Source organism: Rhinolophus sinicus, linkage group LG13 (assembly GCF_036562045.2).
Source record: "Rhinolophus sinicus isolate RSC01 linkage group LG13, ASM3656204v1, whole genome shotgun sequence".
NCBI lineage: Eukaryota > Metazoa > Chordata > Mammalia > Chiroptera > Rhinolophidae > Rhinolophus > Rhinolophus sinicus.
The window spans coordinates 39,653,080-39,677,855 of NC_133762.1; the positions used below are offsets into that span (position 1 = coordinate 39,653,080).

Sequence of the window (24,776 nt, forward strand, 5' to 3'; positions counted from 1 at the left end):
AGCCACACCTATTTGTCTGCATGCTGTGGCTGCTTTCATATTACAACAGCAGAGCTGAGTAGTGAGAAAGACCCTACTGCCCACAAAGCCAGAAATTTTACTGTTTATCCCTATAAGAAAGTTTGCCAACTTCTGATTTATGACATCAAATCCAATTTAAAAACCATGTTCAATCTCAAACTAAGGTGAACTGAATGGCACGACCTTTGGGGTTTGCTAATCCCAGCCTTTAAGTCAGCTGATGTCACAGGCCAAATTCTTGTCCTTCCCAAAGGGCAACTTGGGTTCCTATGGTTCCCAGGGCTAGGCAAGCATATCCTTAAGTCTGTAAAGTCCTGCTTGCCACAGACTACATACGCCAATGGAAAGATCAAATATCTCTGCTGGCGTAGTCTCTTCAGGGTACTTCTAAGGTTCAAATGCAGGCTTTCACCCAACCCTCAGTTAGTGAGAAACTTGAGCCAATTCTTAGCAATTTTCTCATCTATAAAGCTGACCTTGTGACTACCAGGAGCAAGATATTTGGTGATTCCACTTTAGAAATCAAAGTCCACTCTAAATTAGCAATCTCTAAGCAGAGATTTACATAATCCTTAGGACAATGACCCTTTGACAGCTCAGTTTAATGTTTTATGTGTTCAACTTTAAGTGAAATAAAGTATACCAGAAGCCAAGACATCAGGAGCTTATTTTTACAAGTTTAGACAACTTAATTGTTAACTTTTATAGGAGTAAAATAGAGATTACAAATATTTAAGGGGTCTCAGCCCTCTTCTAAATATCCTTTCCAAAGCATTCTAAATTATTCTTACTAACCCCTACCTCATAACCCTTACATTAGCAGAAGAATTCTGATGCTAGCAACTTATTAAAAACTTAGATAGATGAAGAGGCCCCTTCTTTCAACATATTATACAGCCATTTGGATTATTTAACAAGGGAAGACGAACCTAAAGATATTTAGTATTCAAGGTTCCCTTACCTTCAGAATCTCATACATGTAAAATCGAATATCATAGTCTGTTAACGTCTGGTACAATTGCTGTTAAAGAAAATGCAACATTTGAGCCATGAAACACTACCGATGGAAGGCAATTTCTCATCCTCATTTGTAGTAATTCAAACCAAGACTTGGCTCATTTGCCATCATTCCAAGATCTGTCCTTATACCAGTCTCTACTTCTCCAACATAACATTCACTTTAAAGAGACACTTGGGTCTTCAACTCTACACGTAAAAGTGAAAAATTACTTAAAATCGTATTGCTGAAGCTATACAAATTTGTGAAGCCAATTTAACAGAATTATTCTTGTCCCAATTTGAAGGTAAACTCTGAACAACTGTTACGTATCCTTTCTAGTTTCCAAAGAGTTGCAGTTTTTAAAAAACATGCACGTATATCATTAAATGGTTAATGATATGCTCTGACAATGTTTTCTTTGATGTTATTCTGATTCTAAAACAGTTCTTCCTTTTTTTTCCTTTTCTCAGCAAAAGAATTCACCCACTTATTGATACAGAACATTCTTGAGACTGGCTTAAAGGCAAGTCAAATACTTTTACAACTTGAAACCCAAAAATGTGGATTCTTCTGTTATACTGGAATTGAGAAATGTTTGAAATAAGTGGGCCCGCTGGAAGGGCTGGAAGTGAGACATTATCTATTGTAGAGGTTTGTGTTGTAGCAGAATTTATGACACCCTTCCTCACCCGTCCCTTTTAAAGATCTAAAGCCGAGAATTTCTGAGGAATCCTAAGGTATAAGCAGATCTTGCTTTTCCATACACAACACATTCCTCCTGAACACTGAAAGTGAAATACCCTAGGCCAGATCCTGACTGAACATGTGTTATTGTTTCATTAGATTTGACATCAGCAGAAACTGTCAAATGAATGGTAAAGGTGGTGAGAAGTAAACATTATTCCTCATTAAGAAGAGCACAAAACAAATAAAAGGGCAAAATACCAAGATGTCGAAAGTGGACAATTTGTACAGGAGTATTTCTATCTTAAAATTTAACACTGTAAAGATGCAAAGCTCTTTTTAAGCAAATTAGAAGGAAGCTCTTCTAATAGTAACATCCCTAAAAGGCTTTCTATGTGGTCTAAAAACCCACAGCTTGAAGTGGTTGGTTATATGTTATACCTTGAAGTCTGTGTTGTTTACGTGTTCAAAAACCAAGGCAGGGGTTCGTGACTAGGGGAAAGAAAAAGAAAACACACATTAGCAATAGCCCTGGCAGCTTTAGCGGGCACAATGTTTGCAGATGCTACATGGTGAATTTGGCAGTCCTCGCCTCAGTAGCAGGAAACCCTCTATTGCTACAAGCCCTCCCCGCTCTGATCATCACCACACTTAGGTCATTTTGGGGATGGATTTCAAACAGAAGACATGGAGCTGAAGTCTCACCAGGCTCTAGGCAGCCCGACAATGCACCCATCGCCCATCGGCATCGGACCTGAGTTTGCAAAATGGATTAACACATTTCAGTTTCCAGTGCTATCAGTCTCTTAGCCTAGAAGAATAAGAAATAGTCTGTGGGTGGAGGTCTCTTTGAAAGAAAGACCCAAGCTAGTTAAATGGTATAACTGATTAAGCACTTTTAAAGCAGGACTTAACAGTAGAGGGGGGAACAGAAAGGCCAGCTGTGTGCTCCGGGCAAACACTTCAGCCCTAGTGGGCCTTGCTAGCACCTATTATACTCACCACAGGGTCTTTTACAATGTCTGCAAGTGTGATGATGTTGGGACCGCCTCGCAAATTCTCCAAAATCTTTATTTCACGCTTGATTTTCTTCTTCTTTACTGGCTGAAAGGGTAAAAGTCCATCAGTGAAAGGGTAAAGTTTTCAGGGTATTTCAACAGGTAATATAATACATAAATGGCTTACTTATGAGCTCCTTGAAGGAAGGAAATGTGTCTGACTCATCTCTGAACCCCCTTCTCCTAGCCTTCTGCCAGGCACCTTGCAAATACTTAGCAAATGTTGACTTGAAATAAAAAGATTTCCATCCCAAAGATCAAACCTCTGCAGAATCAGCATTTCATTCCAATCATCAGTCTATACATGTTAACTTTCTACAACTATACAAACTATGAAAAGAAGTGGTTAGTAAGACTAAGGTACATCCTGAAAAATCTTTTTATTGGTTGGGATCAAACATGGGCTCTTTCTATTCCTCCCTCTAAATCTATAAACACCCAACAGAGGCGAGAGAATCAGGACCGACAGAAAGGATGACCAAACCATGTTTACGCAGCATAACCCTGTGGGCTAAATGTGGGTCTGGAGTCGAGATTGCCTAGTACAAATCCTACTTTCATTACCTGCTAGCTGCGTGCCTGTGGGAAAGTGACATAACCTCTCTAAGCCTTTCATTACAGGTAAAATGATCAACAAGAGTACCAATCTCGTAAGGTTGTTGTAAGAATCAAATGAAATATATGAAAAGATCTCACAATATGGCTTGGACATAACACACACTATCTGTCTAGACTTATGATCAACATTCCTATAAATAAACCCTTCCCTCTATTGTAAAAAGACCACTCTGCTGAGCCACTTGAGTATATCTTTCATATTCCTTTGTCCTCACCCATCATTTGTGGTACAGAACCCTTTTCATTTTTCTGAGGGCTTTGGTCCAACTGGACCCCCTCCACAAAGCCTCCCTTCTATATAGTCTAAAACAACAGTGCTGGTCCAAAATGCTGGTCCAATGCAAGCCACATATATATTTTAAATGTTCAGGTACCCATGTTAAAAAAATATTTAACAAAATATATTCAAAATCTTATTTTAACGTGGAAATCAATATAAAGAATTACTAATGAGCAATTTAATACACTTTTTTGGTACTAAGCCTTTGAAATCTAGTATATTTTATCCTTACAGCATATTTCAATTTGGACCAGCCACATTTCAAATGCTCAATAGCCACATGTGACCCATGCCTGCTATACCGGACCACGCAGGTCTCTCCTAGTGTGTCAGTCACCTCAGATTACTGACATGCGCATATAATTCTCAGAAACCGTTTTAAACATATTATCATTTCTTCATTAACAAGACTGGTGGCGACTAAATTTTGATGATTAACAATCTGGATTTTAACCTGGATTTTTTTAAATACGTACATTCCCAGGACACACTTTGACCCACTGAGTTAGGATCTGTACAGTGTTTTAAAAAACTCTTGAGCCAACATTTAGAAATCAGGGCAACTGATATACAAATATACATTTCTGGCTTGTTTTTACAAAAAAGTATCAAGCACCACTTGACTTGCACCACTGCAGGCGATAAGCAGCTGGTGCTGGAGCATATGCGGCAGTCCCCACTCATCTCTCAGCACTGGCACGTACACCAGGCCAGCTGCGTGTCACTTGCCTGCCCTGTAAAGGCCTGCGTTTGTCACTGCTCATCGTTACACAGTACAGGTAACAACTTATTGAGCATAAAAGCATGGAATAGAGCTAAAAATCGAGAACATCAGTATTAGGCAATCCCATCAGCATTAGGCCTAGGAGAGAGAAGACTGAACTTTTTTACTCCCTTCCTCTGCCACAATCTAGTTGTATGACTTGAGTCAAATCACTCCTCTTGCTTTAGTTTCCTGATCTGTCAAATGAAGACCTCTACTGATTTCAGAAGATATAATAAAATAAAGGTGTTAAAGCCCTCCAAAAAACCTTTTCAAATGATACTTTAAAGAAAGCGTTACTATTACTTAAAACAAATCTAAATTCCAAATATTATACCTCTGAAATTATCATCTCTATTCTTGTACTCACCTTGAGAATTTTAACAACAACTTTTTCATTATTTGTAATGTTGATGGCTTCAAATACTTCACTGTATTTACCCCGGCCTAATTTTCGAACCAGCTGGTAGTCATCTTGATTTCTGTGAACAAAAAGAGTCAAAGTCACAATGGTTAAAAGTAAGTTATTTTAAAGAATTCCAAACTGGTTTCTTTTTAATTGGGACAGCTAAAAATGTGTGTCTGTTCCAAATCCTAGAATTAGAAAAATGTAAGCCTTTCAATTCTTCTTTCAAATCCTGAATTGTTTACACCTCTACTGCCATGTTACACATAGCTGACTTGCATTAGGGTTTGTTATGTATGCTTGTCTCCAACAACAGACAGCTTTCCCGGGAGAATAATTTTTATATATTCCTGTCCCCTAGTGCCTGGCCCAGTGTTGTTGGTACCTAGCAATAAGTGAATACATGCTAGAAGAATATTTCAATTCAACCACACCTGGGGAGCAGCGGATTTTCAATGGGCTTCTTTGCACATAAGTGGTTTTCAAACATACAGGTTTGACCTCCCACTTGCTCCCCAAGTCAAGCTCTGAAGACAGTCCATGTAATACGTTTGCAAATCACACTACAGCATGAGCCATAGTTGGGCATCCTTTCCTCTACTTTTACCCATATTTCATGACCACTAAGCGACATCAGAGATAAAAATAAGGGAAATGCCAACATTTTCTCTCTGCCTCTGCTTACAACTTACAGGACTTTGCTCTAAATGACAAACATGGTCCTTTTAATAAGGCCTAAATTCTATTTACTCCTGCTGGAGACACTGAGAATCCAACATGTAACAAATAAGTCATTCATTCTCCACAAGCAGCTAAAAAGAAAAGTGAATGAAGAGGAACGCAAAAAGTACTAAGGACAAACAACGTAATAATCATGGCAGGTCTAGAGGAAGGAAGCTCTTAGTTCTGGCTGAGTTCTCCTCCCATGGGAGGGCATAGAAAACAAATGCAAGCAACCAAACAGCACCATGCCAAAATCTCAAAAGGGCTGTTTAGTGACATTTAAGCAGAACTAAGTGCAAAGCACTCAATTTGAATAGAATGGTTGAAATTTCTGTAGTAAAACAGGTATTCCTAGAATCCAAAACCTGTGACATAAGGGGAATTGTTAGATTATTAATAATGATAACATTTATTGGTATTGTGCCACTGGTTCTTGACGGTATCTTTGAAGTACATGGTGCCTCTGTGCAGAGGCAACATACTTACTGGTAAGAATTACGGCCCAATCATGACTAATCACGACAATTTTGGGAGGCTGTATTTATACACCTGTAAGCGATGGACATCACATATAAAATGCAGCATACGGGAGCTGCTTTGAGTTTTCAAATTGCTTTCTTTTGCATCTGAATGTCAAAATGCTTTTATCACAAAAAGTATGACCTGATAAATATATACCACGTTGGGACAAGAAATACAAACATCCAAATGAGACTGCACAGAGAATTAAGAGGGCCAACGCAGCTGTTCAGGCAGACTGCAACTGTTCTAGATAGACTTTGGGCTGAATTACATTTTACACATGCTGAGTCTCGTGATAATGGCAAATGTTTAAGGGTTTGATTTTGTTTCTCAATAGAAAGCATACACCTTTCTGAAGAACTGTTTTATCCTTTATCATCATCATGGGGCAAAATTCTCTGACTTCAAAAATACTTTATGTTAGAGTTTGGTGTTTTCAAAGTCTCTCAAGTATTAATTCTCACCTAACTGCAAAGCCCTTAGCTGAGGCAAGCTGATAGGTTACTCCTTGTTACCAGCTTTGCATATATATATATAAATCAGAGGGAAGAAGAGACCGAAATGATTCTTAAATGACAAGCCCATCAAAACTGTTAATTTGCCAAAGCAATACCTTGGTTCTTCACTGCAGAAGAAAACACAAATCAGACTCCGATCTTGAGGTTCATAAATGCACAGTCAGGGAGGTTTCCTGACATAAATTACTCAACAAATCCACAAGAGTCAGCCCTTTGGGTGAGTATAATGAAGTAAAAGGAAACAATTACCCCCATTCCACCACATGTGACTCATAATCCCAGTACTCTCGGGGTCTGTGCGTATTAACATCTGTGTAAACTCTGGCCCTGCTTGGCACGGGTCCCGACATGTCAGACAGGTTGGCGACAAAGCTGGACTTGCTGTTTGGAGATCTGCAGTTACTGTGTTCAGAGGCGGCTGGGGGGTAAGACCTTGTTTCAGACCTGTGTTCTTCAAACTGCAGAAACAAAATTCACAAAGGCCAAGGAATTATTTTTTTTAAAGCATATGGGAAGAAAATAAAATCAAGTTACAACAATAGCCTCAAATATACCTCTGGCTCTCCTACCTGTTAAATCAATGAATATATCCCAACTGTGCCAACCACAGTGTTTCCCGTCATATGGGGGAAAAAACAAAACAAAACAAAACCACCCCAAGACACAACCCCAAGAAACTCAAACATGTATTAGCCCTAATCCTATTCTTCAAAGTAGTTTGTTACCTCGTCTAAAATTTATAAGACAGCCTGGAAGGGAAAAATGGCATTGAGGGTAGACCCATCAGCACTACTAGCACCTACACATTCTACAAAAAATATTGGCAAGAACAGTACTTTCCTTTCAGCAACTTTCTACAGCTCAAATAGGTGTGCTAAAAGGCTCTGGAATTGTGGCAAAGCCAAGAGTATAAACCGTCAGTCTGACTAATACTTGATAAAACCACGAAGGGGGAATAAAGACTCATTCTCATACATCGAAGTTCAATGTCATTTTATATTGATCCAAATCATTTGGGGAATCTTATGTAATAATGAGCAAACCCTTGGTCACCATTTGAAAGCCACACTTGATTTCACTAAATTTAAAAACTGAAATCAGTAATTTCCTCTTGATTTAATACAGTAGCAAGCTTAAAAAAACTGGCAGAAACCAGTAATACATATTGGCTGAACTAATGCAAAATTTGAGAGAAAACGGGTGAAATTTTAGAAATATGCTTTCTACCAAATTGGTAAACTAAGTTTCCTTTTCCTATAGCATTTGTTGATTCCTGTTACAATGCCTTTAAAAATGTATTAAGTCTCCAGATGCAATAACCTGAGGAGAACACATCATCACCTATGCAGTTTTCTGGCCAAGACTGTGTACCCCAATCTAAATAAAAGGAAACACTGGACAAACAGAAAATGAGGACAATTCTATTGAGGGGTGGGGGTGAGGGTGGTACTGTGCTCTTCAAAAATGTCAATATTATAAAAGACAAAGGAAGGCTAAAAAGACATGACAACTAAACACAATGTCCTATCCTAGACTGTATCCTGTACTGGAGCGGGGAAATGTTATTAAAAAACAGTACTATCAAGATCAAATGATAAAACTGGAATTTAGATGATAGATTAGGTATACTTAACAGCACACTCACACACGATAAAGCAAATGGGGTAAATAAAATACTACAACAGGTAAATCTGGCTAAAGGGGATACAGATGTTTTTCGTACTATTTTTTTTGTTGTTGAAACATATATTTTTAAAAATAGTGATAAAAAATACATAAAACTCACCAATTTAACTACGTTTAAGTGTACAGTTCAGCTGCATTAAGTACATTCACTTCTGTGCAACCATCACCACACCACACCCTCTATTTCTAGGATTATTCATTATCCCAAACTGAAACACTACTCCTATTAAACACCAATTCCCTCCTCCTCCCAGCACCTTATGACCACCACCCTATTTTTTTGTCTGCAGGAGTGTGACTGCTCTAGGTACTTCATTTAAGTGGAATCATAGGATATTTGTCCTCTCGTGTTTGGCTTATTTCATTTAGCATGGTACATCCGTACTGTACCATATGCCATAAGTTCCTTTTTAAGGCTGAATATTTCCATTTTATGTAGAGACCACATTTTGGTTATTCATTCATTCCTCAATATACACTTGGGTTCTTTCCACCTTTAGGCTATTGTAAACAGTGCTGCTATGAACACTGGTGTACAAATACCTTTTGGAGTTCCTGCTTTTGATTCATTTAGGTATGTACCCAAAGTGAAATCGCTTGATCATATAGTAATTCTGTTTAATTTTTTGAGGAACCACCACTCTTTTCCACAGTGGTTGCATCATTTGTATTCCTATCAGCCATGCACAAGGTTTCCAATTTCTCCACACCTGCCAGCATTTATTTTTTTATAGTAGCCATCCTAATAGGTGTAAAGTGGTATCTCACTGTGGTTTTGATTTGCATTTCCCTAATACTTAATGATGCTAACCATCTTTTTAATGTGCTTATTGGCCATTTATATACCTTCTTTGGAGAGATTCAAGATTTTTGCCCATTTTTTGTTTTTTGTTTTTTTTAATTGTCGAGTTGTAGTTCTTTATATATTTTGGTTATTAACTCCTTGATATACAATTTGCAAATATTTTCTCCCATTGGGTAGGCTGCCTTTTCATTCAGTTGGTGTCCTTTGATGCACAAAAGTTAATTTTGATGGAAGTCCAATTTATTTTGTCTTTTGTTTATCTTTTGTTTAGTGTCTTTATCTGTATTATTTTTATTTTTGTTCATGCATATTTGAAGTTACTTCCAAATAAAAGGTTTTAAAAAATGGGTATAAGAAAACCGGAAAATGTACCCACAATCACATAGCTACTTAATACTGACTGCTGTGATAGTGGTCTCGTTTGTCATACATACAGTCATAAACTAGTTAGGTAACAACAGCTAACATCTACAAGTGCTCACTCACTGTGTGCCAGCAAGATATGCACATTCACTATGCGCTTTAAATGGGTTTCATTTACTCCTCACCACATAAGTTGTGAGAAAAGTTATCATTTCCCCCATTTTACAGATGAGGAAACTGAAGTAAAGAAAGGTTAAGGAACTTGCCAAAGGACACACAGGTGGAAGAGCTGACATGCAACCAGACTATAAAATGGGGATAACTGTATTTACCTCACAGGTTTGTGATGAGGATTCAGTTAGTTAGTGAATGTAAACTGTTTAGAACTGTGCCTACGTGAGAGCTCTAAGAGACCTGTTTACAACAACCCCATGTCTTTCCACTGTTGTACTGAAGATGGAGTTTAGCTACCACACCCAAAGAAGAGAAGCCAGAAGAGATGTCTTCTTATGCCCATGGTTTCAGTGGCTTGAAGCGTTCAGAGAGCGAGAGACTGGGTTGGGGATTAATGCTGTACTTGAAAGTATGACAAACACAATCAGTGATACTCCCCCACAACACATGAGATCAAAAGATCCACGTACGAGGTATGACCAAAAAATACAGTGAATGTTTCAATTTAAAAAAATCTATCACAGTAAAAGACACATTGCCATTAATCCCTCTCAAAATACCCTCCCTCGCTTCAAACACACTTATCCCATCGTTCTTGCCACTTTCTGAAGCAATTCTGGAAGTCCTCTTTCGTGAGTGTCTTTAGTTGCGCTGTTGTGGCTGCTCAACGTCCCTGAATCAATTCAAAACGTTTACCTTTCATGGTCATTTTGACTTTGGGGAGGAGCCAGAAGTCGCCCAGTGCCAGATCCGGTGAATAAGGTGGATGAGGACACACAGTAATGATTTTATTTGACAGAAATTGCCACACGAGAAGTGATACCCCTGTAAAACATAGCCTTTCTGTTGTGACCAACAAATACGGTAAATGCTGCTGCTGAGCGCCATCCAACAGAAAAGCAGGGATCTTCAATACGGGAAGCGGTGTTTGGAACCTTAATAACAGGGTGACAAGTTTCAACTTGTTTGGGGCAGTCAGGTGTGAGCTATGGTTAAGAGAAGGTGTGTTTTATTTTATTAAGTAGATTTTTTGTTTTTTTAAAGGAAGGCACGGCTCACAGTGGCCCATGCGGGGATTGAACCGGCAACCTTGGTGTTATTAGCACCACGCTCTAACCAACTGAGCTAACCGGCCACCCCGAGAGAAGGTGTATTTTAAAGTGTTAAAGTGTGCTGTAAATCATCCTCCATCATGACAACCCTCCATGTCACACATCGCTTCTTGTATGGCAGTTTGTCAATGAAAACATTACGGTGTGTCCTCATCCATTTTATTCACCAGATCTGGCACCGGGCGACTTCTAGCTCTTCCGCAAAGTCAAAATGATTCAGGACATTGAGGCAGCCACGACTGCAACTAAAGACACTCATGAAAGAGGACTTCCAGAACTGCTTCAGAAAGTGGCAAGAACGATGAGATAAGTGTGTTTGAAACACGGGTGAGTATTTTGAGAGGGATTAATGGCAATGTGTCTTTTACTGTAATAAATTTTTTTAAATTTAAACATTCACTGTATTGTTTGATCATACCTCATATTATCTACTCATGAAATCTCTCATTCATAAACCCCTGTAACTTGCCTGTGTTCAACTCTGGGGTCGCGTGAGTATAAATTTAAATAGCCCGAAAACAATAAAACTATTCAAATTTCAAATGCTTATTAAAAGTGAACGAAAACAGTCTTAGAAATTATTTCCAAATATTCATTCCTTGGTTTTATAAAACAACCAGGGTGACAGTAACCTAATTTACCTTTACCTAATATCAGTTAAGTGTAAAACACATACAAGCAAAAAACCAGAAAGTAGACACTGATGGTAACTTTTGTTCTTTCCAAAGAAACAAGGTCATTTATGCTGTAGGACTGCTCCCTTCTGGGGGGCTATTATGTCTACATTGACAACACCAAGACACTGAGAAGATGGATATGGGTGTATGGGTGTATGGGTGTGTGTGTGTGTGTGTGTGTACACAAACAGCCAAAACAGTATGACAACAGCTGAAACCAGTAGAAATATTGTCCCTAAGTATTTGTGACTTTTAATGATACTCAACTTCTAAATTCTTAGCTTCTTATCTGATAAAAACTATCTTTTTCTTCGGTCTCCGATATTCCTTTATGGGCATTTTATTCTTTTGGTTGCTATTTTAAACCTTATTAGAAGATAACCTTTACCTGTGGATCTCAAAGTCCTTCCCCTATCAGCTTAAGAAGTTTGTAAATCAACACAAATTTAGTAACTGGGATCAGATGCAATAGGGTGATGAAACAAGCAGTGGAGTCCTGGTTTCAAATCCCTAAGTGGACCTCTGTTGGGCTTCTTCCAGCTTTGGTTCACTTATGAAACCTGCCTAACTGCACTTGCAGACTGAAGAGAAGATTAAGTGAGAGTATCTTGCAGAAAGGGCTCAGAAACACCAAACACATGTAAATTATTATTAAATTATTACTATGCCATGTTCCTTAATGAAAACTAATAAACAGAAATCTATCTTTAAAAGACTACATAGTCTTCATCCTCAGTTTTCTTTAAAATACTTCCCAGCCTCTGAGGGCAACTCATAGGTAGACATGACATTACAAAATGAGACCTCACTTCTCCTTTAAACTGACTCACGTGGGAAATACCTCCCAACTCCCATTTCCTAGCCCATATGAGTATCTATCACATGCTTACCATCCAGTCTTCCTCTGCTCTCTAAAGGCCTTGGCATTCTCTGTGAAGAGCAGAGCAAGACTTCACCACTGAAACTCAAGTACTTGTTTGACCCTTGCAGCTTTGTGTCTCATCAGCTGGAACCTAATTTATGAACTGGTGGACGTGATTCTCCACTGGGAGGACAAGTATTTTGCAGCACCCCAAAAGGGTGCTTCACGCAACGCTCATGCATACCAAATAATCAGCTTATAGTAAGAGAGTCAATCACACACATTTGAAATGGCTGGCCTTCATTAACTGTATGGGGAGAAGAAAATGGGTTCTTGAACCGTAGCTCAGCAACTTCAGATCAATAAAAGGGTGCAAAGAGAGTTGAGGGAGGGTGATGGGATGGGAATAAAGAGGGGTCATGAAGACAGGAAAAAGATGTCATCAAAGATAAACATTTTATTCAGAAACAGTATTTCACTTGCACCTCTGAAAATATGCAAGTATATTCACATGCAGCCCAACAGGAAGGAAATACAGGGAGGGACAGCCTAAATTTCTCAATTATTGGTTTGGTTCTTTCATACATTCCTTCCTTTTTCATCCCTTAAATATATGAGCCTATAGTATGAAAAGTACTACTATGCTAGGCCTTGGGAATACAATAACAAGCAAGGCAGAACAAAGGTGAGACAAATATGCCTTTAAGAATTTATCTGTAGACTAAGGATACTGGAAATTCATCGAAGAGTTTTAAACAGAAAAGTGACCCAACATGTAATTTTGAAAAGTCTGCTTTGGCGGGGCATGGGACAGGTAGAGAGAATAGAGCTAAGGAGAGACAGGAGGCCGTTGTGAGAGATGATGAAAGCTTGACCTATGGTGGTCGCAATGGAGGTGAGTGGACTACTATGTGGAACAAACTTTATGGTGGAAAATAAATAGCTCTGGGTGGATTAGATAATGGGGTAAGGAGCGGGAGGTTGAGTTTTAAATTTCTGGCTAGATAGACTGTTGATGCCATTCACGGAAATAGAAAACATTCTGGAAGAGAGCTCGCAAGTCAGGTTTTGGACATGAGGTTAAAATAGCTTTTAGACATTAAAAAAGATACCAAATAAGCAATTACATATCACAAGTCGAGCTGAAAGAGCTTCTCAGCTTTAAATATCTAACCCTCCCAGCAATTCTATGAGGCAGGCATTTCCTTCCCTAATCTACAGATTAAGAAAACAGCCTAAGTAAAGCTCAGTAGCTTGACCGAGAATCTCCAGCAGACATGGAGTTGGGATTCCAAGTCAAGTTGGCTGACCTTCAAGGTTCAAGTCTTTTCATTCCTATAGAACTTAACACTTTCTGCACCTCGTATGCAGTAGTCTTCAAATCTTAATTTCCCTATTAGACTCTTAGCTCCCCGAGTCAAGATCTCGTCTGATTTATCTTTTTACTTCATAGTACACAGCTCAAGGCTTTGCATTTTGTAGGACGCACAGTAAATTTCACTTGTTGATCAATCAATGGTGGTTTATTTTTTTAAAAAATGAAAAGAAAATGAAGTTGCTTCCAAAACGTAGGGTGCCCTAAACACTTCTGGTCATCGGGTACACAGCTAGGGGAACTGGAAGACCACGTCAAGGATTCTTGAGTAATTGTTCCCTTTGCTCTCTCTCCCTCCCATTATTACAGTTTTTCTATTAAATAACAGGGCCACAGTGAAGACTAGTCTCCCCACAACAATTAATATTAAGAGAATACTGGAGAAACTTTACTTTAGCAATTTTTGTAACAGCTTATTTGAAAGTTTGGAAAAGTGCTTAAGAGCGATATATCCAGCAAGGTCAATTCTCCTTCCCACTGCTCATCATACAAGTACACCTGAAACTCTGACTTACAGAAAAAGTATTACCTTTCCTAATAATTTCCATTTCCTTAATCCTTACTGTTCCTGTGTAACTGCATAAAGGAGGTGTTAACTTTAGTAGCTAACCATTTCAGATCACTACTTCTATCTTAAAAGCCCTCAGATTGACCCTGAAGACATGGCTACATTTTGTTTGTTCAATGTTTAACCAACAGAAACCAATCAACTATGAAAAATTATCTTGTCAAAAAAATTTGTCCTACTAAAACTAGACCACACCTATAACCAAAGCCAATTACATGGCTCTGCTTGATCTGTTCTTTATGAAATGCAAGGAAATGAAAACTCCATTAAACAGTAAGGCTTTTAAATTACGCACTGCCACAATCAGAGTTTACTGACATAAAATGGAATGTAACAGAACTAATTAATTTCAATAAAAACAACTCTTGCCCTCTTCAGTCCCTCTAATCTCTTCTATTCCATGTGATTTGTGTTTTTCAATCTGGCAACTAAAAAGAAAATTAGAGGTTTAGGAAATGGTCTAACACCAGAAAACTGCACAAGTCTGATTAGTCATTTGCGCTAATGTATTTTTAGAGAATGAATTTTCTAGTATTAGAACTGTAAAAGATTATTTCAGAACTTTGAAAAGCTAAGTCCATTTTCAAACTGTATTACAGTTTTATTAGTTCTTGTAACCCTAATGTTTATTTGGGTCTTTATCTTAAAAAAACAAAACCTCCTGGCAACCATAGATCAACTATAGTGAATGAATAAGATCTCATAACCATCCAGACAGGACAAAGATTTCTGTAGCAAAGAATGAGGAAGTGCGGACAGGTGGCTCAGTTGGTTAGAGCACGAGCTCTGGGCAACAGGGCTACCGGTTCGATTCCTACATGGGCCAGTGAGCTGTGCCCTCTGCAACTAGAATGAAGTCAATGAGCTGCCGCTGAGCTCCCGGGTGGCCAGATGGCTCAGTTGGTTGGAGCCTGTGCTCTCAACCACAAGGTTGCCAATTCGACTCCCACAAAGGATGGTGGGCTGCACCCCTGCAACTAACAACAGCAACTAGACCTGGAGCTCAGCTGCGCCCTCCACAAGTAAGATTGAAAGGACAACAACTTGACTTGGAAAAGCACTCGAAGTACACACTGTTCCCCAATAAAGTCCTGTGCCCCTTCCCCAATAAAATCTTAAAAAAAAGAAAAAAAAGAATGAGGAACGTGTTTATATTATACTCTCTGCATAACTGAGGACTGCCTGTTGAGAGAGGAAAAGCAGTTATATGAGGAAAACAACACTTTTAACATTGCTGGAGAGAACGACCTCTTCTTCCTAGCAATCAGCATAAACTGGTAGGAGAGAACAGGATTTGTGGAACTCAGGGGGAAAAACTGGGTATATGTTCCTGCCTTGTAGAAGCAGACAAACTGAGTCACAAAATCTTGCCTTTTCCCCTTTCAAACATGGCACTGCTTAGAAGGCCATGTGAACACAAAAAAGTTGTTAATACTCTGTAAAACTTGTTTCAAATGTCCATATTGGCCTTAATTTCCAATATTCTCCTTTTTTAAAAATTAGTTTCAGGTGTACAAAACAACATAATGATTATTCTCTCCTCTTTTTAAATCAGGAGAAGAATGTTCACTCAGTAAGCATTTACTGAACATTTACTATGTACCAGGAAATGTGTGCCTGTTGCCAAGAAGGGATTCTTTACCAAGGCCCTGGAGAATAAAGAGAAAGTATCTCTCCCCTCTGACAAAGAAAACAGACCATTACAATCTCAAGTGATCAGTGCCTGAAAGAATTACATAGGGTGCTCTGCAGGCATCAAAGGGAATGCAGGTTACCCACCAACCTATTGTCATTCATTCAGCAAATATTTATGGAGTACCTCAATATTTGGGGGAAAGCTGTCAGGGAAAAAATAACATCTAAGCTTAGTTTTGAAGAATGCGCAGGAATTACTCACATGAACACGAAAACAAGAAATTATAAAGCACAATACTTGAAGCAAGTGAAGAATTTTAAAGACCTGTAATTTTGACCCTGAAATTACCAAAGGCTGACACACCTTTTATCCCCTACGAGAAGCACATCAGATCACCAACCCTTTTATATCTGATTTGGGGAATACTAGTGCACTTTACTCGGCTGTTACTGTGTGTGTCTTCAAAAAAAAAATCATTAATTCACAATCATTGCAATTCAGATCTCATTCTCTTCCTTTCTCCACTCCACATACAAATCAGCTTTACTGCAGAGGTCACAGAGCAGAATGTCTAAAAAGGACAAGTAACTTGGGGGTGTAGATGATCCTTGAATGTGTGATTACAGCTTTTCAGTTTTCAAAGTAAAAAAACAAGATTTTTGCAAATAATTTTCCTGTTTTCAGCAATGGTGGGCTAATTTATTTGGGTCAACCTTCCCATTGTGAACAACTAAAAAAATGGAACACACACACACACACCTTCTCCCCTTTTCTGTCTCTCATTCTGAAATAAAACAGATAAGCAATTATAGCCAAAAGTGAAGAAAAAATGAGAACCCAGAGAAGCAAGCAAACAAGGAAGGAAGCCCAAAGGGTCTTTGTTGATCCCTGAAAATAAGAATTTATTCTAACAGAAACCAAAGCCTAGGGCCCTCACAAGGTGAAGAGTCTAAAAGGAGAACTTCTCCATAAAAAGATGCGAGTTCAGAGAGTGATAACCTTAGGGTGAGAGAGAATGGGGAGTGAAGATCCAGGGAAGAATTACAGCCCTTTGGGGGGAATATCAGATCTGGAGCTTGTTTTAAAGTGGTCCCTGGACCAGTAATGTCCAGATACCTGACATGAGTAAGTAAGCTCTCAGGAGAAAAGTACCCTGCTATGTATGTGTGGGGCTCAAACAATTCCTACAAGTAACTTTTCAAATACAACATCCAGCTTGTAGTCAAAGATAATGAAGCACTGAAGGAAAAGACTCCAAGATTAAAAACTGGCAGAAAGACAGACAACAGGAAAGACCCACAGACACTTCTGATCTTACCAGATTTAAACTATGAAACAAATATGCTTATAAATTTCAGAATATCAACAGGGAACAGGATATTTTTAAAAGTAACAGATTTCAAAAAGTTAAAGAACAAAATAGAACTTTCAGAAACAAAAAACTTGAAATGGATTGATTTAACAATAGACTCAACAAAGCTGAAAACTAATAAACTGAAAAATAGGCTAGAAATTATCCACAATGTAGCAGAAAAGTCAAAGCTATGTAAAAATAAGAGAGGAATAATACTGTGAAAAGTTTGACATATTTTTAACTGGTAGAAGAGAAGAAGAAAACAGGACAGGGCAAAGGCAACATTAGTTTTAACAGTCGAGAATTTCCCAGAAGCAATCAGACACAATCACATTCCAGAAGCCAACAAATAACAAACAATAAAAAGAAATCTACAACTAAGCATACAATAACAAAAAACCAAAGACAAAGAGAAATCTGAAAAGCAAAAAGAGAAGACAGATTACATTCATAGAAATATGAGAACAATTGCTTTTCCAATAGCAACAAATGAAACCAAGACAGTTTAATATCTGCAGTGTGCTGAGGAAAAAACTCTGCCACATTAGAATTCTGTATCCAGTAAATACCTCTAAAGAAAGAAGATAAAGAATAATCCCATTGGGTAGGTTTAAATGAGAAAATAAGGAGCAAAACGGGAAAATTTATAGAAAAGTTCAAATAAACATTGACTACTGATTAATACTAGACTTTGATATGTTTGGGCTCCAAGTTATAACATCTATGATGGTATTTACTTACCATCATAATACCATGAACAAAATTACCATGTATTTCCAAACCAGAAAGGAAAGGGGGGGGGAAGAGAAATGGAATAAGAAGAATCCAAAAGAATAGTAGGAAAAGATAAGAAAAAAAACTCAACATAAGACAGAAAGTTAAAACAGAAATATGGCTAATTATACTAAATATAAATGAAATTATCTAGATAAAAGACAAAGACTGCCAGACTGGAAAAAAGAAACGCAACTGAACCAGAATAACCACAATTTTGAAAAAGAAAAATAAAGCTGGAGGAATCACACTATCCAATTTTAAGACTTATTACAAAGCTACAGTTATTAAAATAATGTGATATTGGCAAAGGGATAACAGATCAATGAAACAGAATGGAGAGTACAGAAATAGACCCACACAAATATGCCTAATTGATTTTTGACAAAGATACAAAGACGGTTTAATGAGGAAAGGATAATCTTTTCTTTAAATGGTTTTGGAAAATTTGGACATCCATATCCAAAATCATGAACTTCAACTTAAACCTCACACACCTGATATAAAAAAGGAGTTAAACCTATAATATATAAAGAATTCAACAACAACGAAACACCCAATTAGGGGCGGCCGGATGGCTCAGATGGTTAGACAGCAAGCTCTCAACAAGGTTGCTGGTTCAATTCCCGCATGGGACGGTGAGTTGCGCTCCCTGCAACTAAAGATTGAAAACCGCAACTGGACTGATGGGCCCTGGAGAAACACATTGTCCCCCGATATTCCCCAATAGAATTTATTAAGAAAACACAAAAAAACAAAAACAATTAAACAAACAAAAAAACCCCAATTAAACAATGAGCAAAAGATCTGATGACATTTCACAGAAGATACAGGAGTGGGTGCGCGCCTTTGTCACAGTGTGTGACAAGTTTCTACTTGTTCAGTCAGTTGGGTGTGAGCTATGGTTGAGAGAAGGTGTTTTAAAGTATGCCGTAAATCATGGATCATGAACAATGTATTAACATGAAATGGGCAAACGGTTTCATCCTCCATCATGACAACACTCTGTCACACATCGCTTCTGGTACAGCAATTGCTGTCAAATAAAAACATTATGATGTGTCCTCATCCACCTTATTCACTGGATCTGGCACCGGGCGACTTCTGGCTCTTCCCCAAAGTCAAAGTGATTCAAGACATGGAGGCAGCCACGACAGCGCAACTAAAGACACTCACGAAAGAGGACTTCCAGAACTGCTTCAGAAAGTGGCAAGAATGATGGGATAAGTGTGTTTGAAACACGGGTATTTTGAGAGGGATTAATGTCAATGTGTCTTTTACTATAATAAATTTTTAAAAAATTTAAACATTCACCATATATTTTTTTATCACAACTCATATAGCCACCTTAGAAAACAGTTTGGCAGTTTCTTATAAAACTAAACACACACTTAACCATACAACCCAGCATACCCACTCCTAGGTATTTACTCAAGTGAACTTAAACCTATGTTCACACAAAAACCAGCATTAGAATTTTGATCACAGTTTTATTCATAATTGCAAGAAAATGGAAACAACCAAGATCTCCAGCAGGTAAATGGATATACAAACAGTGGTACAATCACACAATGGAAAACAAACTTTGATTTGTACAACAGCATGGATGAATTTTAAATATACTTTAAATGAAAAAGCCAGATCCTAAAATCTACGTATTGAATTTTCACCACTTATATGACATTCTGGAAAAGGCAAAACCATAAAGACAGAGATAAGATGGGTGATTGCCCCATGGACAATAAAACTGTTCTGTGTAATACTGTAGAGGAAAATTTATTACTGTAAGCATTGCAAAAACCCATAGAACTGTACATCACGAAGAGTGGACATTACTGGGTGCAAATTCCTAGTCTGTCCACTGAGAGCACTTAGAAGCAGTATCAGTAAGTAGCAATGGGAATAACTACTGCCCCAATCTTGGTTTCTCAATACCTCTCTCCGATAAAAGGAACAAGGGCTCTCTGGAGAAATGGCTGCTTCTAAAGATGAGGCAGGAAAAATACAAGACAGCCTGGCAAATCCTGCAGTAGAAGAGGCACGGGAGCCAACATGAAAAGAGCTCCAACTGCCAAAGCTTGAGCAATGTGAATAATAAAACAATCATAGTATTAGATTGTAATCCCAAAGAATAAAATATCCACGAGTCCATACTATATAGACTAAATAAAATTGTTAAATCTTCCTTAATAAGAATTCCAACTTATACATGTAGAAGGAAAGAAGTAGGAAATCACCATTAGCCCAGCAGAGTAATTGCTGCAGGCGAGATCTACTGACATATGCTGCAATTTTTGAGTAAAACTTTTAGGAGAAACAGGACATTTGCACAGCCTCTAAGTATCCCCTCCGGAACACTAATGACTACCGTGGTTTTAACATATACCCCAAAACGATCTGCTATGCCTCCCTTGAGGAGGTGGGGCTGTGTTCCTCCCCTGGAAGGTGGTTTGGACTTAGGAAAGCCCTTCTGAGTTAAGTATGGAAAGGACGGTAGAGTAACTTTACAGGGGAGAAACCCCTATCTAAACATCACTAATCTTTAAAGTTGCGTTGACATCATATACCTTTGATATGATGTGATGAGAAGGACAGTCATTTCTTGGTATTCAAATATCCATAACCACAATCTAATCATGAGAATATACCAGTCAAACCTAAACTGAAGGATATTCTACAAATCTCACCAGTCTTCTCTAAAAGTGTCAATGTCTTGAAAAATCAAGGAAAGACTGAGAAACTGTCACAGACTGGAGGAGACTAAGGAGACATGATGACTAAATGTAATGTGATGTCCTGGACTGGATCCTGGAACAGAAAAAGAACATAACTGGTAAGATCCAAATAAAGTCCATAATTAATAGTATTGTTATCAATGTTAACTTCTTAGTTTTAATAAAGTGACATGGTTATGGGAAACGTTAACATTAGGGGAAGCTGAATGGAGGGTATATGAGGATTCCATATTTGCAACTCTTCTGTAAATCTAAAATTATTTCAAAACTGCAAGTTAAATACTAATAATATTAGTTGCTAGAGAGAATGAGCAACAATACTCATCCATTGCTGGGGGAATGCAAAATGGTATAGCTATTCCGAAAAAGTCTGGCAGTTTTCTTATAAAGTTAAAATTACATTTTTCACATGACCCAGCAATCCCACGCATAGGGATTTACCCTAGAGCAATAACTCATGTTCACGAAAGCCTATACACGTACATTTACAGAAGCTTTATTCATAATCAAAGAATGTTAACTAAATGGATAAACAACCTGTGGTCCATCCATACAATGGAATACTACTCAGCAACAAAAAGGAGCTAACCGTTGATACAACTTGGACGAATCTCAAAAGCAGTATGTTAAGTGAAAGCTAGTTTCAAAATATTATGTATTGTTTGATTACATTTATAATATTCTTGAAAAGATAAAAGTATAGTAACTGATAACAGAAGAGTGGTTGCAAGAAAATGGGGTTGGGAGATTGGGTGTGACCACCAAGGGTTCTGTGTCCTGGTTGTGATGGCAGCTACTGGAATCTATGTGCATTAAAATTCATAGACCTGTACACACAAAGAGGAATCAATTTCACTGTATGTCAACTGTGAAAATAAAATTTAAAAAAGGGGAAAAATCCTATCATATGTGGTGTCCTAAAACACAGGATAACTAAACACAGGGTAACATAAACAACTTGATGCCAGTAAATGTGAAATTCTTAGAGGAAAAAGACTGACCAACACTGACACCAGAAATGAAAACCCTGACTAGTCCTATCACCAGTTCAGTCAGTATCTGGGTATCACTTTACAACCTGTTTTCTATCTTAACGTTTTTACTGCACAGCTTTATACTTCCAAAACACTTAAAAAGCTACAAACTTTTGAAATGTTACGCAAATAAGTGTTGAACATACTCCCGCCACCCCTTCTTTGTGCCTTTACACTGCCCTCCAATACTGCTTGCTAGGAGAACTCCTACTCACCCCTCAAAAATGTCAAATTTTACATCCACGATGAAGCCTTTCCATACCTCTCCAAAACGAGTCAAGTATTTCCTCTGTGGAGCCAAAGCCCTCCCAAACTCATTACATTATCGTGTGTTTTGTTTATATCCTTCTCTCAGTAGATTATGAATTCAAGGACCTACTTGGACCCTGATTTCTCTTGGTATATGCCCTGCATGTATCACAGCGTCTAGCATGGTGTTCCATAAATGTTCGAAGAACCTAATACCAAGACAGTAGTAGCAGACAATAGTTTGGCCAAAATTAACCTTGCTTACATAGGAACCATCTCCTGTTCAAAATTAAGAAAAGCAGTTTGGCTGTATCATGGAGAGCTGATCTGTAGCTGATTTTAAAGACGCTCTCTGGTCTTACACACACAAATGTTATCACACCCATCACGAACAGCAGAGGGAAAACGGTCATACTGTTACTTCCCAATGAGATGGGAAACCACTGGTTTCTTTGAGGCCATGAGCTTTTCTGAAGCTGTGTGATTTATATGTGACGAGCACAGTGCCCAGCAATCCTTGCTAGAGCTACAGAAACAGGTCAGTACTCTATTACTGAAAGACAAGAACCTTGGAACCGCTAAGAACGAGCTTGCATCTGTCAATTAAACTGCAGAATATATGGATAAATACCCTCCTTCACTGTCATGGAGGTAGATTACACAGAAGACAACCATACTTCCTACAGGTGATGGATAAGCATTAACTAATAGGGTGGGTTGTCCTAAACTTACCAACACTAAAAAATAGGCTGGAACCAAGGATAGCAAATACTGGCTGGCTTCCAATTACAAAGGTTTGTGACTGCATATGGTGGGTCAGTCACTGCTTCTTGGGATTTATATTGATCACTTTTAAACCAAACAAGTCCAAGACCTCAGTAATACCTTTTCCACTTTACAGAAGGCAAATCTGCGTAATCTCTACAATATCACAAAAAGGTGGTGATTTAAAAGTAGTCTGTTTAGATCCACAGCCTATTCATTCTGCTCTAGCAAACATACCGGGGGTGCCAAAAAAATGTACCCATTTTAAGAGATGTTATCTATATATTACTTTTCAAAGTTGAATTGAATTACGGTAGCAACGTGTAGTATGACGTTCGCTCAAAAGATGGTGTGAATCAATGAATGCTTGCGTCATTCACTGTATTACAATTTTTATACACTTTTTCCTTTCTTAAAATGTATATATATTTTTTTGGCACCCTCTGCACATGTCCTATTTGGCTCACATAGTCTGCCCCCCCCATTTAAAATAGAGGTAAAATCCATGTAACAAAATTCACCATTTTAAAGTACACAATTCAGTGGTTTTTAGTAGATTCAGTGTGCAATCATCACCACTATCTGATTCCAGAATACGCCATCGCCCAAACAAGTAACCCGATACCCCACAGCAGTCATCCTAACACTCCCTGCCCCTCCTCCCAACCACTAATCTGCTTTCTGTCTCTATGGATTGGACTACCCTAGACATTTCATATAAATGAAATCACATAATATATGACCTTCTGTGTCTGGCTTTTTTCATTTAGCATGGTTCCGAGGTTCATCCATGTTGCAGTTTTATTTGCAGCGCAGTTAATTCATTTTTCTATGGCTAAACCCACTGTAAGGATAGACCACATTTTGTTCATCAGCTGATGGACATTTGGGTTGTTTCCACTTTTCAGCCACTGTGAATAATGCGCCTGTGAACATCCTTGTACAAGTTTTTCACATAAGTGTTTTTAGCAAGTAAATCAGGTATTAAGTTGAATTATGTGTTTTTTTGTAATAAATTATTTTAAAATGTGACTTTGTTGCCAACATTAAAAAAAACAAAATAAAAATTAACCTTCAGTTTCTCAAAAGAAGGAAGCAGAAAAGGTAGGTAGGTCTGTCTGTCTGGTATTCACACTGACAAAAATTACTCCTATCTACTGAGCTGTGATTATCCAACAATGGGCTCTAAAACCCACCCCCTGGAGATGACACAGGTAAGCCCGAATAACTCATTTATCCGTGGGTATTTGAGTTAAGCAATCCCTGCTCTCTGTATGGGAATTTGTAAAATAATTAATTAACCACGTATTTAAAAAGGCTAACTGGGAAAAAACTTGGACAAAGAAAATGTTCAGCATCACCACATGCAGTCACAAGCACATGTAAGCTCCCGATTTGAGACTACCTGCTCCTTGATTTAGTTTCCATTACTAGTTCGATTAGAACTCCAAAAAACAAAAAACAAAAAAAACCTTGGGGCAGTTCACAATATGCCTTTTGCCAATTAAGAAATACAGAACTGACCAAGGCTTTACAGAAAAGTTCTAATGGTCAAGACCCCTTTCTTTGTACTCCAACAGCACTTTCTGCCTGCCTCTTCCATCTAGCACTGCCACTGGACTGTTTCCACATCCATCTCTAGCTACAAAGCTCCAAGGGCAGAGAGCAGTGTATCCTCAGGAATCTACCACAGAAGCTGACATATAGAAGGTGGTCCAGAAATACTTGCTGAAAGAATACTATGACAAATGACAAATCAGGCAGTGTTACAGTATTAAACAAATAATGAAATGGGGAAACTATTATTTGAACAATACAAATTATGACACTGAAAAGCGAGTTCATCAGTGAGATCAGAAGTCCATGAACTCCCTGAAAGTATACACAAAATGGCATTTGCAGGTTTCTTTCTTTTTTTCTTTTTTTGAAGAAAAGGTTTGTAGCTTTTATTACAGACTTAGAGGAATCTATAAACCCCAGCAGAATTAAGAACAGCTGAGTTAGATAAAAGGAA

General features: G+C 38.1%; 1 protein-coding gene across 1 annotated transcript in view; it reads right to left on the bottom strand.

The window, feature by feature from the left end:
• Positions 1–24,776, bottom strand: part of CSNK2A1 (casein kinase 2 alpha 1) — a 46,763-nt gene that overhangs the window by 12,057 nt on the left and 9,930 nt on the right. The window contains exons 2-6 of the mRNA XM_019755194.2: positions 6,843–7,051; positions 4,795–4,906; positions 2,708–2,809; positions 2,147–2,197; positions 983–1,042 (exon numbers count right to left, since the gene is read on the bottom strand). Of these exons, the coding sequence (XP_019610753.1) occupies positions 983–1,042; positions 2,147–2,197; positions 2,708–2,809; positions 4,795–4,906; positions 6,843–6,943 (426 nt within the window). The 5' untranslated portion in view covers positions 6,944–7,051. The remainder of the gene's footprint in view (positions 1–982; positions 1,043–2,146; positions 2,198–2,707; positions 2,810–4,794; positions 4,907–6,842; positions 7,052–24,776) is intronic.